Below are 20,457 nucleotides of genomic sequence, written 5' to 3'. Positions count from 1 at the left end.
ATATATAGAATGAAATATATATAAATTATTAAGCATTATTTAATTATTATTCATCTGTCAATTAAAGGGTAGTTAATGTTATTATTGTAAAGTGGGCTGCCGCACAATACAGTATGATCGTTAACTATAGCACATAACAAAACCTCATAAAATCAGTATTGTATCTTTGCTAACACTGAAAAGAAGCATGCAAATATTTGCTGTGATAATAAAGTTATTGAATGACTCATGAGTGGCACATGTTGCATACTCAAAATCCAACTATTAAGTCCAGCCATTGAATAATATGAAGTCATACAGCAGAAAACAAACACCTATAATGGTCACTGAAATCCCACAAGAAAAAAAACAAACTGTTATTATGAATTATTTTAATATTTTACTTTAAAAACAGCTGTATTGTGTATTGCAGAGAAGGATATGACAGCTACACTGTGACATAGGTTTTTGCACTGTGCTGTTTCACTGTGTTATAACTGGGGTGGCCACAGTGATTCATGCAGTTACAAAAACCTCTTGAGCGACACAAAGGTCTGTATACTGCAACTGTTCTGTATTTTATTTGTGTGTCATGAAAGCCAGTGTGCAGGGTGGAGTTTTTGTATGGAGCTATATCACAGTGCAGTATGACGGCCACAGTGATACATCAAATGACAAAAACCTCCTTCCACTGAGAAGGAAATCTGGTGTTAATACAAAAAACGTGCCAGACAAAACTTTCTTATGAAAGCACACACATACAAAGACTGATGACGATGTGATCTTACACAAAGGGTTGTGTCAGAACAGCATGGCTTTAAAGTGATGCATTCAAAAACTAACAATGCACCACACCGGGTTTTTGTATGAGCATGTGGCACTGTGCATGGAGTGGCAACCACAGTGATACGTGCTAATACAAAAACCTGACCTGCATTCAACCGAAGCACAAAGTCACTTCAGTGGAATAGCGGAGCTGTGAATTTAATCTCAGTTGTAGCCGAAAAACACAGGAAAATTCTAACACCTCAGAAAAAAAATTGTGGGTTTTTTGAAACCCACAATTTTAAATGTAGTCCTACTGAGACACATACAGTGTTAAACCTAACCTTGTGTTAGGCCACCCAACCTTCGGATATGGTGAAAGAAATATATATATATATAGAGAGAGAGAGAGGGAGAGAGAGAGAGAGAGAGAGAGAGAGAGAGAGAGAGATTATGTATCATCCTGTCAGAGCCTTCTGATATTGTTTTATGTGTCAGTAGTTTTGATTCTCATTTAAATTACATGTCTGTCATTTGTCCATAGTTTAACTGCATAATGTGGATAAAAAACATTTGTAATGAGTTTCTTTAATTGTAACATGATCATAACTTTGAATCTATTTTGAATCTATTTCTTGTACGTGTGTACAAGATGACAAAATGAAGAAATAATCATTTAAAAAAAGATCATCACAGAATATTTGCACTGCAGTTTTTTTTTGTTTTTTTTTTAAATAACATAAAAAAAAACACATTAGAGTTTAAGTAACAGCATTTGTGTCCCGTGACAGTCAGTGTGCAGGGTGGAGTTTTTGTATGGCGTTTTAGCACAGTGTAGCCTATTATAGCGGCACATGGTTTTCTGGCAGCTATAGCAGCACAGTGATATATCCTTTGACAAAAACCTCCTCCCGCTGAGAAGGAAATCTGGTGTTAATACAAAAAATGTGCCCGACAAAACTTCCTTACGAAAGCACACACATACAAAGACTGATGACGATGTGATCTTACACAAAGGGTTGTGTCAGAACATCGTGGCTTTAAAGTGATGCATTCAAAACTAACAATGTAAATGTAAATGTAAATGTTCTTTATTTATACAGCCCTTTACAACAACCCTTTCGGTGAACCAAAGTGCTTTACAATAGGTGCAAAAGAAGCAATAAATAAAACAATTAAAAATAAATAGAGGCAATAACAACAATAAAAACAATAAAAGCAATGAAAATAATATAAGCAATAGGAGCAATAAAATAAAATAAAATAAAACAGAGTAAAAGTAGTCACCACACTACTGGGTATTAAAAGCCATCCTAAATAAATATGGCAATGGCAACAATGCACCACACCGGGTTTTTGTATGAGCATGTGGCACTGTGCATGGAGTGGCAACCACAGTGATACGTGCTAATACAAAAACCTGACCTGCATTCGACCGAAGCACAAAGTTACTTAAGTGGAATAGTGGAGGGGTGAATTTAATCTCAGTTGTAGCCTAAAAACACAGGAAAATAATAACACCTCAGAAAAGCTTTTTTGAAACCCACACTGCATAATGTGGATAAAAAACATTTGTAATGTGTTTCTTTAATTGTAACATGATCATAACTTTGAATCTATTTTGAATCTATTTCTTGTACGTGTGTACAAGATGGCAAAATGAAGAAATAATCATTTAAAAAAGATCATCACAGAATATTTACACTGCAGTTTTTTTTAAAATAACATTAAAAAAAACCATTAGAGTTTAAGTAACAGCATTTGTGTCCCGTGACAGCCAGCGTGCAGGATGGAGTTTTTGTATGGCGTTTTAGCACAGTGTATTATGGCAGCTATGGCAGCACAGTGATATATCCTTTGACAAAAACCTCCTCCCACTGAGAAGGAAGTGCTGTGTATGCTGCTGATACAGAAAATAAGCCAAAAGGTGAGACTGCCTTCTGCTGCCTGAATGTGCAAAGATGTTTCATAAAAACTGACAATATAATCATCATTAGCTTAAAAGTGACCCAGTTTACACCTTGTATTAAAGTCTTGTATCCACACTGTGTCTAGATATAATATAATCTGATTACATTTACACCTGGTATAGGTATGTGTCACCAGTGTCCCCTTTGAGATCTGACTGAGATCCATCCAGCTCAAACAGACGAATGCAGTCCAAATGGACCCCACCCCGCCTGTCATCAACTATTATAGTATTTTTTTTTTTTTTTTTTTTTTAATATTTTCATCGCCAATATTGGTGTAAAAAAGTCCTTGCTGGTATATGTCAGAGACAGTCCGGAAGATTTCGAATGCAGCAGCGAGGTTGACAAAGATGAAATAGGCCTAACTGATTGTAGTCTGTGATCAATAGAAAGAATCCATTACGGAGAAGGGAGACACCACAGTAAGTTAGGAGGTAAGTGAGCATCAGATCAGAGAAAGACCGGTGTGCACCCTGCAAAATCAGGGTCTGGTGCTTGAGTCACAGTGTGTCCCTGACCACCACCGCAGATGGTTTGGCCAATCGGATCACGATCCATCCTCCATGCGTTTTGGGTGCATTTACACCAGTACTTCATGTGGTCAAGCACTATCCCATTTTAATGATTAAGAAAGTGTTTTAATGCAAGGTGTTAAGGGGGTCATAGATACAGTTTCCTTAAGACAAAGGGGATCATATAAATATCCACAAAATAAAAAAAGGCATTAAAGCACAAATTAGATTTCAAAGGGTAAAATTTGAACGCAATGTTCTTTCAAAATTTAGTTTTACTGTAAAAAAGGCAGTGATATCATACTGATTATTAAAGACTGACTACGCACCGTATCAGGCAGAGGTTTTTGCCGGAGTATTTGACACTGTGTAGACGGGGTGGGTCACAGTGATATGTGCTAATACAAAAACCTGTCCTGAACTGCACTGAAGCACAAAGTCACTGTGCCTTCAGCAAAAGATAAGATATTCGCAAAACTGAGATGTTTCCCAAATTTACAAAAGGACTGTAGTATTCAATGGAAAAGTGGAAGGATCAATTTCATGTGGAAATGTTTGTTGTTTATTTGTTATTTCTAGTTTTAAAACCTCAGAGAAGCTCACATTGTTTTCCTCCTACTTTGAATCAGCAAATATATCATATTTCACATAATGAAAAACAACGTATTGTGTCTTACTTAAATTAAGAAGATGTCATATTTCCATGGTTTTGCTGCACAATGTATTCACATAGGTGTTTGTTTAATTGTGTCACAATCATCACTGTAGAGCCCTTTTAAAGAATGTGTACAACACGACAAAATTAAAAACAATCATCAGGGAGTTTTGGTGTCGCTGATTCTTATCACATGCTTCAATCTCAACATTTAACTGTTATAAAACTTTATAGTTAAGCAACATGTGTGTCCCGTGACAGCCAGTGTGCAGGGTGGAGTTTTTGTATAGAGTTATATCACAGTGTCGTGTAGTGTTTAAAATGGTAAAATTGAGCAAATGTGGAATGATATTCCACAATATAATTTTGATGTAAAAAGGTGCTGAAGTCTAGTTTTCTACTCCTATACTGAGTAGGAAATACTGACCATGCACCATATCAGGCAAAGGTTTTTGTAAGAGCATGTGTCACTGTGTGGGGTGGCAGCCACAGTGAAATGTGGTAATACAAAAACCTGTCCTGAGCTGAACTGAGGCCCAAAGTCACTGTGCTTCAAGAAAAAGAGAAAATATTCACAACACCAATCCCTCTCCCAAAACTCTCCAAGAAACGTAATATGTAGTAGCAGCATTTTTGTGTTGTCATGGCCAGTGTGCAGGGTGGAGTTTTTGTACGCGTTATATGACAGTGTATAGCAGCAGCGGCCACAGTGATAAATCCTGTGACAAAAACCTCCTTCCACTGAGGAGGAAATGCTGAGTATGGCGCTGATACAGAAAATAAGTCAGTGGGTGAGACTGCTCTCTCCTGCCTGTACGTGTCCAACAAAACTCTTCTTAGTAAAAGCTAAGATCTTTAAAGACTGACTGATTTACACAGAGGGCTGTGACAGGACAACACAAGCTTCCTTAACACACAGAGTTTAAACAAAGTATTAAAAAACAGCAATTATTAGGTTTCAAAGAGTAAAATGAAAATGAGCATTTTATAGTTTTCTTTTTTTAAAAAAAGGTAAAAATAGCACGTACTGACCACGCAACACATCAGGCAAAGGTTTTTGTAAGGGTATGTTCCACTGTGTATGCATGGGGTAGCGGCCACAGTGATATGTGCTAATACAAAAACCTGAGCTGAACTGACGCACAAAGTCATCGTGCCTCATGAAGAAGAGAAGCTCAGACAATTTCCCAAAATCAATAGACTCTGAAGAAAGGTGATATGCAATGGACTGTAGTGGAGGGGTGAATTGCATTTTTGTGTATTTGTTACTCTGAGAAGACTGGGAAATCATAATGCATTAGCCTGAATATATTAGCAAAGACAATATATTTCACATACTAAAAAAGACAGATGTGTGGCTACTTGCAGTTAATTTGATTCCAAGTTATTTTAAGTATGTTTTAAATGTGAGCTAATGGTCACAAACGCATATAAAAATCACTACAATTAGAATTAATTAGTGTGTTTAGTTATAGCCAGTGTGCAGGGTGGAGTATTTATGCGGAGTTATATCACAGTGTACTATAACAACCACAGTGATAAATCCTCTGACAAAAACCTCCTTCCACTGAGAAGGAAATGCTGTATGGTGCTGATACAGAAAACGAGTCAGTGGGTGAGACTGCTCTCTCCTGCCTGTATGAGTCCAACAAAACTCTTCTCAGTAAAAGCTAAGATCTTTAAAGACTGACTGATTTACTCAAAGGGCCGTGTTAGGACATCACAAGCTTCCTTAACACACACAATTTTTATGGATTTGTCACTCTGAACAGTCTGGGAAATCATAACACTTTAGCCTGAATATATTAGCAAAGATAACATATTTCACATACTAAAAAAAGACAGATTTTTGACCACTTGCAGTTCATTTAAATTTCAATGTTTTAAATGTGAGCTAATAGACACAGTCACAAATTGTGGTTAAACTAATATGAAAATCACTACAGTTAAAGGAAGAGCATTTATGTTTTGTTATAGCCGTGTGCAGGGTGGAGTTTTTGTATGGATTTATATCACAGTGCAGCATATGGCAGCCACGGTGATAAATCCTCTGACAAAAACCTCCTTCCACTGAGAAGGAAATGCTGTGTATGGTGCTGATACAGAAAACGAGTCAGTGGGTGAGACTGCTTTCTCCTGCCTGTATGAGTCCAACAAAACTCTTCTTAAGAAAGCAAAGATGTCAAAAGATTAACAATAATGTGTTCTTGCACAAAGGGTGGTGTTAGGACATCACGGGGTCAAAAGTGATACAGTTTCCATGTCACACAAACAGCAAGCAATAAGTTCCAAGGGTAAAATTAAAAATAAAAAGGGAGCAATAGTGGAGTGTTCTTTCAGGACTTCATATTTTAATTGTAAAAATGTTGTGAAATATCATAAATACCTCTACTGAGATCAAAAAGTACAAACCACCGACCACGCACCATGTCAAGCAAAGGTTTTTCTATGAGCATGTGGCACTGTGGATGGAGTAGCAGCCACAGTGATATATGGTAATAGAAAAACCTGTACTGAACTGAATGGAGCACAGAGTCACTGTGGCTTAAGAAAAAGAGAAGGTCGGGTTATTTCCTCAAGTCTCCAGACTCTGAAGGAAGATGACAGTCAAATGTATAGTGGGAAGGTAAACTGCATTTATCTGGAATTACTTTGTTTTTCAGTTTTACCGTGAACATCACAAAAAAGCTCAACCTTTTTCTCAAGCTTTGTAGAAGCAAAGATAATAAATCCACACACTGAGAAAAACACTAACATTTGATTTTAGTGAGAGCTACTGGTCACAAATTAAGGATCTATTACATAAACATACTTCTATACCGAGGCATATACAGTGTTAAACTAAAGCTGGCAACCCCTTTGTGTTCGGCCACCCAAACTTTGGATGACAAGCCTGAAACTATACTGGGTAGGACATACGTATCATCCTGTCAGAGCCTCTGGATCTTGTTTAATGCTACAGTAGTTTTGCTTTTGCCATTTGTGGTTTTACTGCACATATATCAACAGTATTTATATTTGTTTGTTTTATTGTGTCATTATCACAATTTGAAGAACACATTTTGAAAATAGTAAGAGAAGTGAGAAGTAAGAAATTCTGCACTGCTTATTCTTGTCACGGGATTAAATCTTAACATAACTTGTTAAACAAAGGCGAGACTTTCAGCTGCCTGTAGGTGTCCAATAAAAGTCCCCTGAGGAAAATCAAAGATGTTTAAAGGTACACTACATAGGGTTGTCGGTTACTGTTTGTGAACAAGCCAAAGAAAGTGAGAGTAAAAGCCAACCCCAGAAGCACTCTCGTTTGGCTTTTCACCTTGCTATATTTGTTTTTTGCACGCTGTTTCTCTTGGACACCTGCTGCTTTCGGTCTGACACCTGGTCGCTACCTTTTTATGAAGCACTAACCTCACCTGAGCGCTATGGGGGTACACGCCATGCACGTCCCGAACACAGAAAATCAGAAGGGAATAAGAAAATACAGGCAGAAGGCAAGGTCTCTGCAGAAAAATACACCGCCACACATTTCTCAAGGGTCATAATTGATGTTTAAGAGGGATTGCTTCTGTGTGAGTCCTGCAAAGTATATTTTAAACATTGGCAATAAAATGTGATCTTGCAGAAAGGGTTGGGTTAAGACATCATTAGCTTACAAGTAATATTTTTCATTCCTTAATTCGCAGAAAATAATGTACATTTTCTCAAAACTTAAACTTAAAAATAAAATTGAGTAAAAGTGATTTTTTTTTCAATTTCATTTCCTGATTTTAACATTTTACTGTAAAAAGGTACTGAATGTAGTCAATTCTGAGAAGAAAGAGTACAAAATACTGACCACGCAACATATCAGGCAAAGGTTTTTGTATGAGCATGTGCCAATGTGTACCCGGGCTGGCCACAGTGATATGTGGTAATACAAAAACCTGTCCTGAGCTGAACTGAGGCCCAGAGTCACTAATATTTACAAAACCAGGCCATTTCCTAAATGTATTAGACACTAAAGAAGGTGATATACAATGGAATAGTGGAAGGGTTTTGTTTTGTTTTCCGTTTAATCTTGAAAACTGAAGAAAAGCTCTTTTTTGTCACACAGAGATAACATATTTCACACACTGGAAAACAATATGAATTTTTTTTTCACTCACATTAGGTGGATGTAATATGTTCAGGGTTTTACTGTAGAGAGTACTTCACAACATTTCATCCTTTATCTGTCAGATTTAGATTCAGTTTTTAACAGCCTAGACCAAAGTGGTTGTCAGACCTTTGTCGTCTCTGAAGCTTAAAGGCTAAACATCACCAATGTGTGAGAACTGTGGTGTTTACAAACAGAAAAAAATATGTTTTATAAGGTACCATTAAAAATAAAATGTAAAGAAAAACTAGAATGCTGTTTTATGATTCCCTCTGCTCAGAAGCTACATGCAGTACATAATACTAGCAATGCAACATATTAGGCAAAGGTTTTTGTATAAGCATGTAGCACTGTGAGGAGCTAGCCACAGTGATATATGGTAATACAAAAACCTGTCTTTTACTAAACTGAAGCAAAAAGTCACTGTGCCTTTAGAAAAAGTTCCTTCAGTCACTAGACTCTAAAGAAAGGTAATATTCAATGGACAAGTGGAAGGACATATTGAATTAATGGGGAATGTTATATTTTTTTTTCATTAACTATTTACTTCCCATTACTTTAAATGTACTCCTATACATACAAACATAGTTTTAAAGTCAAATACAGTTCCAGACTTAATCAGACATACTGCAGGAAACAAATGAAAATGTGTGTACATGTTGGACTTGTGGTTATTAACATCCTTATTGGTTGATATTTATGTAACACAGAGGAAACTATCTTTGCCACAACAGGTGCTTCCGCATCCAGTTAACAAACGGAAACTTTAGACTGAGAACCAAAGGCTCAGACAGCAGCACTGGTAACACATGATAATATATTACACAAAGTCAGGCTGGAGAACCTGCATTTTTTAGTTTTCAACAGAAAGATGATAATACATAAAATTAAATTCTAACTGAAAACATTTCTTTTTTTTTCTTGTTTTTTACACCACAGCTTAATCTGAACCAGTAGCCTGCATATCAGTATTAGTATTAGTATTAGTTAGTTAATAGTATGAGGGGTATATATAATAAGGCTGTGTTCACACTTCAGGTAAATCAGATTCTATAAGACAGACTGTCCACACGGACACCACCCTGCCACCAGCCCATGGCATTTTGCATGATTTCAGGGCCACGTAAACATTCAAATAAGACTGAACTGAGCGAAAGTAGACTGCCAGCTAGCAGCTCTGTGAGGCTGTATTTAGGCACAGCTGTGCTTTGAGCTAAACACCTGGGTCAGCATGCTAACATGCTCATAATGTCAATACTAACACGTTAATGTTTAGCAGCAGCTGCGGCGTAAGGTAGTTACAACAGGTCCTAGTGCACGCTAATCATGAGGGGCCCTACGGCACAATAGTTACTAATTATGCGCCTAAAGTTACCATATAATCGTATCATCACATGATCAAATAGAGACTTGACAGTGGACAATACCAACATACATATTACCCAAAAATCATCATATATGACAAAAAATACCAACGGAAATAAGGAAGCTTTCATTTAATTGTATAGTTTTTATAGTTTATTCATAGTTTCTGGGGAGTAGGCTGTATTTTATAACATATTTTATTGTAGATTGCTACTCACTACACTACAAAAAAGGAATAAATAAACATAAAGGACATAGGTTTGTCTTTTCAAGCTTTTCTTTGAACACAGGCATATTTCTAAGATAGCGATCTAAATAACTCACAAGAGCCTGTTTTCTGCCTAACATTTAGTTGGAGGGCCCACTCTCTCTATGGACCCCCTCACCCCATGGGCCCCAGCAACCGCCCTGCCTGCACTGTCTACGTTTACGCCCCTGTTTAGCAGGTAATGGGTACGTTTGTAACTCCAATCTGACGCTCTACAGTAAAATGAAAGCGCTGTTGTTCGAAGTAACAGAGAACTCTTCTTCTTCATGATTTAATGAATGATTAAGTTAAGACAATCCATCAAATAATTGTTGAGATATTTAAGCCTGGACCAAAGCGATGGACTGCAGACAGTCTCATATGGAGCCATGGTGCTAGCACGGCTAAAAATGTCATACGAACATCTCTTGTGGTAAATAATCATGAAGTTAATATTTAACTAAAGCTCTGACTTTTCCTCAACAGTTGGAAAACCAATGTAGGGATGGACAACATAGGATTTTATCATGGGTCGCAATATAAAACACTCACAATAAGTCGATCATGATGAGTTTCCATTAGCAGGACAATTGTAAAATATGACGTCCAGAAGTATCCAGTGAGTTTGGGCTCAACATTAACTTTGCCTGGAGCAAGCAAACTCGTTTTTTGGGAAAAATGGAATGCCTTGTGCAGATGCCTGATTGTGCAAGTTAAAAATGAATGTGATGGCTAATATAACATAATCTGCAAATAAACTGTGCACTGTTTGAGTTTTAAACAGTTTTAAGCATTTTTGACGCAACAAACATCTTAAAGAGAAAACTGATGTTTTTTGGTCAAACCATCCTCGTTTATCTGTTTATAATGTCAGCAGTGTCAGACAGGAGCTCAGCTGTAGAGGCTGGTTATAGTTATTAACTTCCTTTTACAAGCAAGATTATGAGCCTACAGCCACAGTAGCAGCTCTGTGAATACGTACCATGGCGCTGCTGTGTCACAATGACAATGTTAGTACGCTGCTGTTTTACATGTATATTGCTGTGTTCACCATCTTAGTTACAATGTCAGCATGCTATAGGGCTGTCACTTTTTTTTATTCAAAATGCGATCATTCGTTGGAGAAAAGTTCATTTTAAAACTGTAATGGCCTGTTTGAATTCGAAATGTACAGTCTGTGAGTAAAACAGACCATTTATTTACAGTCTATTAGCGCAATAGACAGTTTCTAATCATGCATAGATCCAGTTCATCATAACACCTCTAATTATTATAGCACAAATACAATGATCTCTAGGGCTGCCCCCTGACTAAGAACTTTCCTGCAATCTTTGCAAAATCATCACGTCTCAGTTTAGTTATGACGAGTAAAGGTGTGTGTCTTTAAAATTTGTATTTTCTTTTGTTCTAGATCAATTTCCAACCTTCAAGGCAGCCAAACATAAGTTAAAGCCTGTACACTATAAAGGTAGATGTGCAGACTTGAATTAAACACATATGCTAAGTTTCATAGTTGCATACTGCACATTAAAACTAGTGGTGGGAATCAACTCACAATACAATACTATAACAATATGTTGCCCACAATGACGAAGGTATTGCAATACTGCAAATCTTTGACACTCAATAGTCCATACCCATTGGTAGCTTTGTCACCTTCTGCCTATTGCAATCCTCAATGCCTATGTGCAGTTTCACATAGACTGACCACGTCAGTGATAGAAAAATGTGGGACAGACAGAATGACTGACTGACAGAATAACACACTGACAGTTTCCGTGATTATGTACAGCATATCATAACATGACTTAGTCATACCAAAAAAAAAAAAAAAAAAAATTGGGCTACAGGGGGAGCCACAGCGATCGGTCGCATTTTAGCCATTTTTAAGCATTTTTCTGTTGTTATAGCGCCACCCAGTTGCCAATTAGAGTTAAATTTCTCCAGTCACCTTGAGGCGTCCTGTTCTACATATCTACCAAGTTTAGTAAAAATCCATATGGCGGTTAGGCCAAGATAATAAATTAGCTCTCTAGCGCCCCCATTTTGTTTGATGGGGTCAATAATGGAGGGGTCCCTTCAGATTATGTGTGGTCATATGCCTACAAAGTTGCGTGGTGATCGGTGAAACCCTTGAGATGTTATACACCTTTATGTGATGAGCCACGCCCAATATTCATTGCCTTATAGAAGCTCAGTTTTAGTAAGTTTTCCAACTTTTGCCAAGAGGGAACTTTAGATATTGGTCCCTAGATTATGTTCAACCAGTTTCATGCAGATCGGTCAAACTTCCTAGGAAGAGATCGATTTTAAGTGTTTTTCAAAAAATTCAAAATGGCAGAAAATCTATATAACCGGAAGTTATGGGTTCTTGGGGCAAATTTGTTCCTCATGAGGAGAGGCATCTCTGTGCAAAAGCTTCATGTCTCTACGACATACGGGGCATGAGATATGCCCATTCAAAGTTTGCAATTTCAATTGGTTGCTATAGCGCCCCCCTTTGGCCAACTGATGTAATATAGCTACATTCGCATCCTCCCATGACCCTCTACCACTGTGCCAAATTTCACATGGATTGACCCAGTCAGTGAGGAGAAAAATGTGGAACAGACACACAGACACACACACAGATAGAGTTTTCATCATTATATAGTAAAGATGTATTTATTCACTGCATTATGGTGTCAGGTTCACAGAATTTGGCAACTGAGATGAAACAATGCACAAAGACATGCATATAGTCTTAGCTAAGTACTTCTTTGATGGCCACTTTATTAGGTACACCTTGCTCGCACCTGTTGGACCCCTTTTGCCTTCAGAACTGCCTTAATTCTTCATGGCATAGATTCAACAAGGTGCTGCAAACATTCCTCAGAGATTCTGGTCCATATTGACATGATCACATAGGAAAAAGCAAGCACTCTCAAAATAAATACACGTGTAAGGTGCACGGCCAAAAACAGTGAAAAAGAGAAAAACGCCAGCGCTCTCAAATGTCATTTGAGAGAGCTGTCAGTTGGTACTAAGGGGCCCAAAGTGTGCCAAGAAAATATCCCCCACACCATTACACCACCACCAGCAGCCTGAACCGTTGATACAAGGCAGGATGGACCCATGCTTTCATGTTGTTGACACCAAATTCTGACCCTACCATCTGAATGTGGCAGCAGAAATCCAGACTCATCAGACCAGGCAACATTTTTCCAAACTTCTATTGTCCAGTTTAGGTGAGCCTGTGTGAACTGTAGCCTCAGTTTCCTGTTGTTAGCGGACAGGAGTGGCACCTGGTGTGGTCTTCTGCTGCTGTAGCCCATCTGCTTCAAGGTTTGACGTGTTGTTGGTTCAGAGATGGTCTTCTGCAGACCTTGGTTGTAATGAGGTTATTTCTTTCTATCATCTTGAACCAGTCCGGCCATTCTCCTCTGACCTCTGGCATCAACAAGGCATTTTCACCCAGAGAACTGCTGCTCACTGGATATTTTCTCTATGTGGGACCATCCTCTGTAAACCCTAGAGATGGTTGTGTGTGAAAACCCCAATAGATCAGCAGATTCTGAAATACTCAGACCAGCCCGTCTGGCACCAACAATCATGCCATGTTCAGAGTCACTTAATTCACCTTTCCATTCTGGTGCTTGGTTTGAACTTCAGCAGGTCGTCTTGACCATGTCCACATGCTTAAATGCATTAAGGTGCTGCCATGTGATTGGCTTATGAGCTATTTGCGTTAACGAGCCATCGAACAGGTGTCCCTAATAAAGTGTGTCCAAGTGTAAAAAATAAACCCAGCAATAAACTTAGTAACACTGGTAGCCATCAGGGATACAAAAGGAAGCTTTCATTAATATATAGGCTGACTTATATTTGTGGTGGTGTTAGCCGTTTTCTCCACAACGAGATCAGGATGATGAAGAATCAGGTGACTATGTTTGTTGTGTTGCCTGTGAACTAAACTTGTAAGACAGTTATTGCATATTGTGTGGTCTTCATCAATTTTGTTTGTCCCATCTGTTGTTAAAGGCGAAACCTGAATGGTGCGGGGAATCTGTTTAGAGCGACTGCAGGTTTAAAAAAAGATATAAATACTTGGCGACAGTGTATTAATATCACAAGAGGAAGTAATATGATATATTCCTGTAATGACATTTTGTCCCATCTCCAATTAAAATGGACTAAAACATTGGATACCTCCAGGGTGGACAATACAGCTGATTGAAGTTGGTATGATAATTCAAGTGAAGCGTAACAGAGCTCTACATCACTAAGTTATATCAAACTTAATAGTAATGTGGCTGAATCAAGGTCATGCTGCAGGAACTGGAGCTGACACGAGGGTCTGATAAAGGGGAAGTGTTCACCAACCGTTGACAAACAGACCTCATTTTATGTAACCCAGACCACAGGAAATGAATATCTCAAGGGAAGTGGTTAATAAATATTACAGTGGGAATTGCTTAATCAGTGAAACGTGTCCTTTTCTTGCTTTAAACAACATTTTTGGTATTTGTATTAGAAGCAGATTGTAATTTGTCACTGTGACGGCTACTTTGACTACTGGGGGAAAGGAACACAAGTCACAGTGACTTCTGGTGAGTAATAATCAAACGTATTTCCAGTGAAAACAATTAAACATTTTTCTGTTTTTTTATTTAAAATTGTGTTGATTTCAACTGCACTTAAAGTGGGATCTAGTCTGCAGCAAAAACAAGAGCTCAGGTTAAATGTTAGGCGTAATCAGTGGTTTACTGGAGAAGTACATTCATTTATTAGATGTTAGACGCTGCAAGATATTTTTGTACTAAAGCACAATTGAAATCTATCACTGTGACTACTACTTTGACTACTGGGGAAAAGGAACAACCGTGACCGTCACATCAGGTAAAAAATAGCTTTATTTGTCTTCATATTGAAAGTGTAGTATTTATACTTTTTAATAGAACATATTTAGACCTCGGCATCAACGGCATCTTTAAGGTGCTTGTTTTTGTATGTTGGATGTATTGACATATGACACTGTGACGGTGCTTTTGACTACTGGGGGAAAGGCACGACTGTCACAGTCACATCTGGTAAGCCACTTTTATTTTTCTTTCTCTGTTGTTTACGTTTTGATTTAAACACAGAATTGGTATTTTTTGAGAGATCAAGTTGTGACACCTTGCAGTTCTTTCCTTTCTGGGATACTGTATGTTAAATGTGTCGTAATTGGTGGACTCGATCCAAATTTCGGTTGTGAAAATCAGGTTTTGTTCCATTTTCTGAATCCTTATTTCCAAAAACCAAGGTTAATATGTTGTAGGGTAGATTGCCAGAAAATAACCGACTATGGACAGTGTAGATATTAGGGAACAGGTTTTTGTATGCAGTGGTTGGTAATTTGTTGAACTGTGACTACGCTTTTGACTACTGGGGAAAAGGCACCACGGTCACCGTCACCTCAGGTATGTAATCTTAATATTTCTGATTAGAGAAGGAATTTTGTAATCCCATTACTACAATATTTATTAAAAGCTTCATGTCGTCACAACTGTTGGCCGGTAATAAGAAAGCCAACGGTGTTCTGTAGCCTGACGATGAATTTGTGAAAAGCTTCAAACTATTAAGTTCAGTTGGAACTTAGGTCCGTTGACGGGGACATATTTTATTTTGATTTTATCTGGTGCCGATACCAAATTGTATGACATGAAGTAATGGGATATTACGGTAATGAGTTTTTGTGAGAAGTGTGAATTGGCTCTCTTAACTGTGACAACTGGGCTTTCGACTACTGGGAAAAGGCACCATGGTAACAGTGTCATCAGGTAAGATTTGTACTGTTTAAAACCTACAGCAGGATATTTTTCATTTTTTAAATTTTATGTTTAAGTTGATTTCTCAAAGCGTCAAGTCTTACTTTAAAACTAAAGCGTTTTACTGCGGTATGTACTGTGGAAAGTCAAACAGCAGTGTTCTCAGTAACAGTGTCATCAGGGTAGATTTGTACTGTTTAAAATCTACAGCAGGATATTTTTCATTTTTAAAATTTCATGTTTAAATTAATTTCTAAACGTGTCAAGTCTCACTTCAAAAGTAAAACATTTTAATACAGTATGTACTGTGAAAAGTCAAACAGCAATATTCTCAGTAGGACACACTGGTGTATTTTATGGCTAGTGTATTCTGGGTTATTTAAGTGTATTGTATAAGTTAGTGGGATCAATTAAATATCAAGGCAGACTTTTTGAGCGTGCCATTAGGTGTAGCCTTTTGATACTAACAGCTAAGTAGATTCAGCACTGTGCTACTACACTGCTTTTGACTACTGGGGAAAGGGAACAATGGTAACTGTTTCATCAGGTAAGAATTCTCTTTAATCTCGTACACAACTGCTGAATTTGGCATAAAGTAGTAATTTTTGCAACAATAAGACGTCAACTCATTTAATGGATGGTAACCGACTTTATAGCGTCATCACTTCAATTTAAAAAATGACTTGTGATTACTGTCAAAGTTGTGTATTTAAAATTATTTACTGATTTGTATGTTCACTAACAAAAATGACTCATACTATTATTGAGTGAGGTGAACAAATAACAGCATTAAATAACTGAAATAGGGAAAGTCTCTGTATGGAGGACAAATGATAAAAGTTATCACCTTCAATGTGCTTTTTACACTGCTGATCTACCCAACTGTCTTCTCAGTTTTAACTCATGCTTGGTTCAAGAAAACTCTGTTATGTTGTTTTTAATTTTGGTAGTTTAATTACACGTATGTTTTTACTTTCTCAGCCACTCCAAATGCACCAACTGTGTTTCCTCTGATGCAATGTGGTTCTGGGACTGGAAACACGGTCACTCTTGGTTGCCTTGCCACCGGCTTCACACCCTCCTCACTGACCTACTCATGGAGCATAGTAAATGGGGCTGCCTTGACAGACTTCATTCAGTACCCTCCAGTACTGAAAGACAACCTTTATACTGGAATAAGTCAAGTCCAAGTGAGCAAACAGGACTGGGACGCCCCGAAATCCTTCAGATGTGATGTGACACATACAGCGGGAAATCAACATGTTATTATCACAAAGCCAAGTAAGCCCTATGCTAAGTCTTAAAAATGTCTTTTTTAATTGTTGATTTGAAATCTAGTAGTGTTGCATGTTGGAACTGTTGACATATTTTATAATTGTGCAACAGTTTAAAGGGTTTTTAATTCAGTTTCTTAATGATACAATTTTGTAATAATAACTAATTAATAATGTCATACTAAATTAAGGTAGAGTACAGTATTAAACAGAATATCTTCAGCCAGAGAAAGTTTGACATTTTACAATGCAGTAAACAAAGTGCTACAAGGCTACTCATGATAAGGATAAAATATTAAGTTCTTTTCAAGATAATTTGGTGATCTATGTCAAATAACAAAGTTAATTTAGAAGATAAAAAAACCTTTTGTTGTCATAATAATTTAACAATAATCACATTTGTACAGCAAAACCTGTGCCATAAATGCAGCTTTAAATGCTTTCAGAAAAACCTAAAGGTAGACAAAAAAGGACAGGGACAACACAATAATAATAATCATCATAATCATTTAGTTATTATCAATAATGCATTTATAAATGTTATTGATGTAGGATGAAAAGTTCATTGCTTTTCATTTACTTGATCATTTACTTGATTTTGTAGGTTTTCCTGAGACATGTTATTAGAGGCAGACTTTACCAATTTAGCCCGAGCTGCTTGTGTTCAAAATTGTGACAGGATTTTTTTTTTTTTTAAATGCTTCAACATATTTAAAAGGAACATGAACACAGAGAAGAGCATAAAACTAAAATACAACTGTTATCAAATTAAATTTGTGTGAAATCTCCTTAAATGTTTTTAATGTTAGAATCTGTAAGCAAACCAAACAGTGAGGTGGAATGAGAAGGCTGAAGCTCAGCTGCTGACTCAGTCGATTTTATTCCTGGCTAATTTACTGTATGTCTTCTGCACCTGTCCGAGAATAGATTATTGGTATGTGTTCTGCTACTTTCAATCTATCTGCTTAATCATGGTTCCTCCTAACGTCTGCCTCCACTTTCACTGCATGTTGATGACTAACATTCACTCTCTGTTCGCTTGCCCAAGCAGTCAATGTATATGCAGAAGCGAGCATTAAAGCTCTGCTGTTAAATTATCTAATTTTCTTACCATGAAAATCTTTTCTTTTTTTTACTCTTTCTGCACAATTTAGTAAAAAGCCACAAATTATGTCAATTAGAGGAGTGGAATCACTATGTGCATACGTGTGTGCAATTTGCATAACATACAGTAGTTCAGTGAAGTCATAAACTCAGTTATATTGTAAATCTATAGTAAATCTAGATTACATGAGCATTGTAGCACATTGTTCACCTTTGCTTCTGCATATATATACATAAATGATTCCTTGCTTCTGCATACTGTACATATATTTGTGTATATGTTTGTTTTTCAGAGGATTTATATCAGTTGCCAACTCTCAAAGTAATGACCTCCTCCTCTGGTGAGGGCACCGAGACTACCCTCTCCTGCTTTGCCAAAGATTTTTCACCAAAAGATTTTGAGTTCAAATGGCTGAAAAATGAAGTAAAAATCACCACTGGAATAACCAACATCAAAACACCTTTTGATGAAAAAAAGGCAGAGAATGGAACACTGTACAGTGCAGCAAGTTTTCTGACAGTGCCATCAAGTGATTGGACGAACACCAATACGTTTACATGTGAGTTTACGGGGAAAGGTGAACAAGGTCCAACGTATGTGAATTCATCTGCGACCAAAGACATTTGTACCAATGGACCTGGTGAGTAAATTGCTACTTTTTTTTTTGAAATATGTTTGTAAATATAATTTCAATTCTTGTCATTTTGCAGCCATTTTTGTTCAATAATTGTTTAATAATTCCTCATTTAACACATTCAGGATGCGTGGAAGCAGATGTGGAAGTAACCATCATAGAACCAACAATGGAGGACTTTGTTTTATACGGAAAGGGAGATGTAAAATGTCAAGTCAAGATAAACAAACCATCTGTCCATAAGATTTTCTGGGAGACCCATGATGGAAAAGACATACCTGATGCTGTTCCAGTGAAGCCCCCTGCAGGACATAAAGATACATACGTCGCTTACTTCCCATCACATTTGAAGAATGGAGACAGGGGGAAAAGTTCATCTGCATTGTTGAACATGAAAACTGGCTAGAGCCACGTAAGGAAATCTACAAAAGGACGACTGGTAAGAAGAATAATCAACAATTGTGCACTAAAAGCCTGTGTTTAATTCCTCTTGTCATGCCATCAAACATGTTAAGGAGTGTAAGTTCTAAGTGTATTTTGTAGCAGAGATATGTACAGTACTGTGGGAACTTTTATCTGTGGCAGGAGCCCTAATTGTTCTCTCATGTTGCAGGAGGACCGCCTCAGCGTCCTTCAGTTTTTATGCTACCTCCAGTAGAACATATTAAAACAGAAACCGTGACCCTGACTTGCTATGTGAAAGACTTCTTCCCTCGGGAAGTTTATGTGTCTTGGCTTGTCGATGACGAGGAAGCAGGCTCAAAATACAAGTTCCATACCACAACGCCTGTAGAAAATGATGGATCATATTCTGCCTATGGCCAGTTAACCCTCACCCTCCAGCAGTGGAAAAATGATGACACTGTGTTCAGCTGTGCAGTTCACCATGAATCTGTGGTCAACACAACTAGAGCTATTGTCAGGTCCATCGGGCACAGAACATTTGAAAAAACCAACATGGTCAACCTCAACATGAACATCCCTGAAACGTGCAAGGCCCAGTAGATGTTATTCTGTGTCGCTGTGTCTTCTGCTGTTTGTTGTTTAATGTTTGTTGCTTGTGATATGACACTGTGTTTGTCTTTTTAATGCAGATTCAAAATCAAAATAAAAAAAAGCACTTTCTAACTCTGTTGATGTATGTCGCATGCTGTTCACGTCTTTATTTAATCAAGCTACATGTTTATTGTGTGTGGTGTCTCAGTGCTATCCTAATGCAACACAAATTAGGTGTAGCTGTCACTATGTGCTAACAACATCATACTGCATTCACTAAAAATCACACCACCACTACCCCACTAACTTCAGGCACCAATTTCATTATATAAATCCTACTTGTTCATTGTTATTTGTAGACAGAGCATTAACACTGTTTGTGTGACTCGTCTGTGTGTATGTGTGTTTCCTCTACTGGGTCTTGCACCCCCAACGACAGACAGATGATTCTCTCAAGTCTCACTCGGGCTGTGTGGTCTCTTCGTCAAATGATGACTGATTCACAAGCCAAGTCATGCATGCCACACCAATGGTGGGGTCTTTCAAAAGCAATTCAGGATCATTGTAGGACAACTTTGATCAACATAATCAACATTTTTAGAGGGACGTGCAAACTTATCAGGCCTCGCCGTACAACAATAATAATGTAGTAACTGATTAACGAGGCATACGTCAGCAGGACTGTTCTTCTCCTTTGTGGTTTTCTATTTTATACTTAGACTGACTGACTGACTCATTCACTAATTAGATCCACTCCAACCTGTGAGGTTATAAAACGTATTACCCTGCTACAAGAAATTAATAGAGTTAGGTCATTGTCTCGTGAGCTACTGTGCAAAGCTGGGTTTGTTCCAAGTATTAACTGAATGATTGCTATACACTAGAATTATGGAATGTGGAGGTCGACCAAAGCAACAGCGACACAGAGACAGATAAAGACAACATGGTAACCACAGCCATCACCTTCATCCTCCTCTTCCTTATCACTCTGCTGTTCACCATCGGAACCACTGCTTTCAAGGTAATAATGA

General features: G+C 37.6%; 2 protein-coding genes and 1 long non-coding RNA gene across 4 annotated transcripts in view; 2 read left to right on the top strand and 1 right to left on the bottom strand.

The window, feature by feature from the left end:
* ighd (immunoglobulin heavy constant delta) overlaps positions 1-20,457 on the top strand; it is a 185,184-nt gene that overhangs the window by 94,185 nt on the left and 70,542 nt on the right. The window contains 3 exon segments of the mRNA XM_049560106.1: positions 4,962-4,979; positions 14,461-14,506; positions 16,399-16,698. Coding sequence (XP_049416063.1) covers positions 4,962-4,979; positions 14,461-14,506; positions 16,399-16,698 — 364 coding nt within the window.
* LOC125878734 (uncharacterized) overlaps positions 1-20,457 on the top strand; it is a 231,193-nt gene that overhangs the window by 171,422 nt on the left and 39,314 nt on the right. The gene's annotated exons all lie outside the window — the stretch shown is intronic.
* LOC125878765 (uncharacterized) overlaps positions 18,199-20,457 on the bottom strand; it is a 63,617-nt gene continuing 61,358 nt past the window's right edge. For both annotated transcript variants that reach the window (XR_007447787.1, XR_007447786.1), the window contains exon 2: positions 18,199-18,256. This is a non-coding gene — a long non-coding RNA (uncharacterized LOC125878765). The remainder of the gene's footprint in view (positions 18,257-20,457) is intronic.

The sequence above is a fragment of the Epinephelus fuscoguttatus genome, linkage group LG19, assembly GCF_011397635.1.
Source record: "Epinephelus fuscoguttatus linkage group LG19, E.fuscoguttatus.final_Chr_v1".
In the NCBI taxonomy this organism is placed as follows: Eukaryota; Metazoa; Chordata; class Actinopteri; order Perciformes; family Serranidae; genus Epinephelus; species Epinephelus fuscoguttatus.
Note: the sequence above shows the minus strand (reverse complement) of the source record. Positions and strands in the feature narration are given on the sequence as shown.